General features: G+C 42.1%; 1 protein-coding gene across 1 annotated transcript; it reads right to left on the reverse strand.

Annotated features, from left to right (window-relative positions):
• Positions 1–673: 673 nt before the first annotated feature.
• LOC137537836 (4-galactosyl-N-acetylglucosaminide 3-alpha-L-fucosyltransferase FUT6-like) lies at positions 674–1,726 on the reverse strand. Its single transcript, XM_068259790.1, has one exon. The coding sequence runs from the start codon at positions 1,724–1,726 to the stop codon at positions 674–676; it is 1,053 nt and encodes a 350-aa protein (XP_068115891.1).
• Positions 1,727–2,213: the final 487 nt, after the last annotated feature.

Consider the following 2,213-nt stretch of genomic DNA (forward strand, 5'->3'; position numbering starts at 1 on the left):
TCACGGGTATATTCCCGCTTCCTCAGGCAATAAACAGACAGGAGTACACAGTACAGTCTCAAGGTCACGAATAGCGCCTCTGTGACTGGAAGATAATTGAACACATAGGATTCAATAAGAGGCACAAGCATATTACACAAAGCAAAAGGATTTACTTTGACATAGTTGGTCTTCAATACAGTAGATTACGTGTAATGAAGCACTGAAAGAACCCTGCCAATGTTCAAAGTGTGGTAGTCCATAGCTACCATTCAGAGTTCATTATATTGCTGTCACCTCAGCTAAGAGCAGATCTCTGTGCTGACCTTACTTTGATTTGTCAAACACCTGCTTTTCATGTATACATTAATGAGTAAAGGTGCGTACACACGCACTACAAAAGGAAACGATGGGTCCACCGGACCCTCCCGCTGGGCGGTCTTTAGCCGTCAGTATGCGCGTGTGTACGCGCTGTCTGCGGACTGATAAGTCTGCTGAGCAGATCGTTCAGAAACATCCTTATCAGTCCGCCGACAGCGCGTACACACACGCGCTTACTGTCGGCTAAAGACCGCCCAGCAGGAGGGTCTGGCGGACCCGTCGTTTCCTTTTGTAGTGCGTGTGTACGCACCTTTTGTCCACTGCTGGCTTTTGCATGCAGGACCATTTTGTACCTCAGTAATGCCTTGGCTTGTCACGTATACCATGCACCAAGATAGGGCATGGACCTATATGGAGGAGACCTATGCAATGCTATGCATGCTTTACAGTATTGTGTGAACCACCCTAACTTTGATATTGGTTTAAATTTTGTCCTCCAGTTAAAATATTGCTTGTATTTCGTATCATTTTTGTCCAGTTTGTGCAAGTAGGAAGCCAGCTCTTTTGCACTAGAAAAGTCATCAACATGAATGAATGAGTCTGCTGGAATAAACCTCTCATAATTTTCTCTGGGTGGGCCGAGAACAACTGGAACACTTCCAGACATCAGTGCGTTAGCCCAGAGTTTTTCTGTTATATAGTCTTTATGGATGGAGTTTTCAAACGCTAAATAAAACTTATATTTCGAGAGAACTACAAGTGTGTCTTGCCTGGCCAAAGGTAAATGTCTGTAGCCATAAACATCTACCTGGATATGATTCTTCAATTCTCCATAGAACCGAACACGTCTGGAGTGAGGGTTCCAATTACTGACTGCCCATGCTACAAGCTGAGACTTGGGTGGAATGGCAAAATGATCTCCATCTTCATTAGGTTCTATCCACCCATAAGGAGTGAAGATATCAGAGTCACTTCTATAAGACATTGTGAGATTAATGGCTTTGTCCATAAAGTGCAAGTTTGGGCTGTGACTTGGAGACTCCAAATTAAACCACACCCAGTATTGTCCTTCAGGTCTAGGAATTTGTGGGATCTGTCGGTTGGATGTACATACATCTCTGTGATGTATAACAACAGCATTCGCTATGTTATAAAATTTACGGTCCGATGTGAAGAAGCACTGAGGATTATCAAAGGGTTTTTGACATCTGTTCAATGGGAATACTTCTCCAAAAGGCCATGTCCACAACAAGATAATCAAGTTTGATGCTGACTTGTTGGAAGGCTGAGAGCTTGTGTAGGCTGGCACTATAGAGCGGTCATCATAGCTGAATTTATGATATGCAAACAGCATAAAGGCAATTAAACCTTGAATCAGGAATAAAGTGAAATAGCGATGGCATGAAGTTGGCTGTGGTGCAGACATTGTTCATATCTAAAACCAAGAAGAAAAGAAGAGTGTTAATTATAAAAATGTAAATAAATTCCCACAAATCTATAAAGATTTATAAAGTTACTTTGGCTGAAGACAGACATTTTACTATGGAGTAAGTAAAAGGAATGAAAATATATACATCAAAAACCCCAGATGACACAGAGGGAGAAAAAAAAACAGCCATTACAAAATATGTGAACCATGTACCATATTTTTTGGACCATAAAACGCATCGGACCATAAGACACACCTAGATTTAAAGAACAAAAATCAGGGGAAAAAAATATACTAAACCTGGTGCGTCCATGGTGCTGGGGCGTCTTGAGGAGCTTATTAACCAATTAAGGAACCAGTTATTATGTCCTCTTGTACCTTAAAGGAGTTATCAGGCAATAAAAGGTATAACAAGGGCTACTTACCCGGGGCTTCATACAGCTCCAAGCTCCCAGCATGTCCCTCGCCGCAGCTCTGCCTGCAG

Source organism: Hyperolius riggenbachi, chromosome 11 (genome assembly GCF_040937935.1).
Source record: "Hyperolius riggenbachi isolate aHypRig1 chromosome 11, aHypRig1.pri, whole genome shotgun sequence".
NCBI lineage: Eukaryota > Metazoa > Chordata > Amphibia > Anura > Hyperoliidae > Hyperolius > Hyperolius riggenbachi.

Bases quoted from the DNA above. Each gene is read 5' to 3' on its own strand.
- LOC137537836 (XM_068259790.1), bottom strand. From the start codon at position 1,726: ATGTCTGCACCACAGCCAACTTCATGCCATCGCTATTTCACTTTATTC.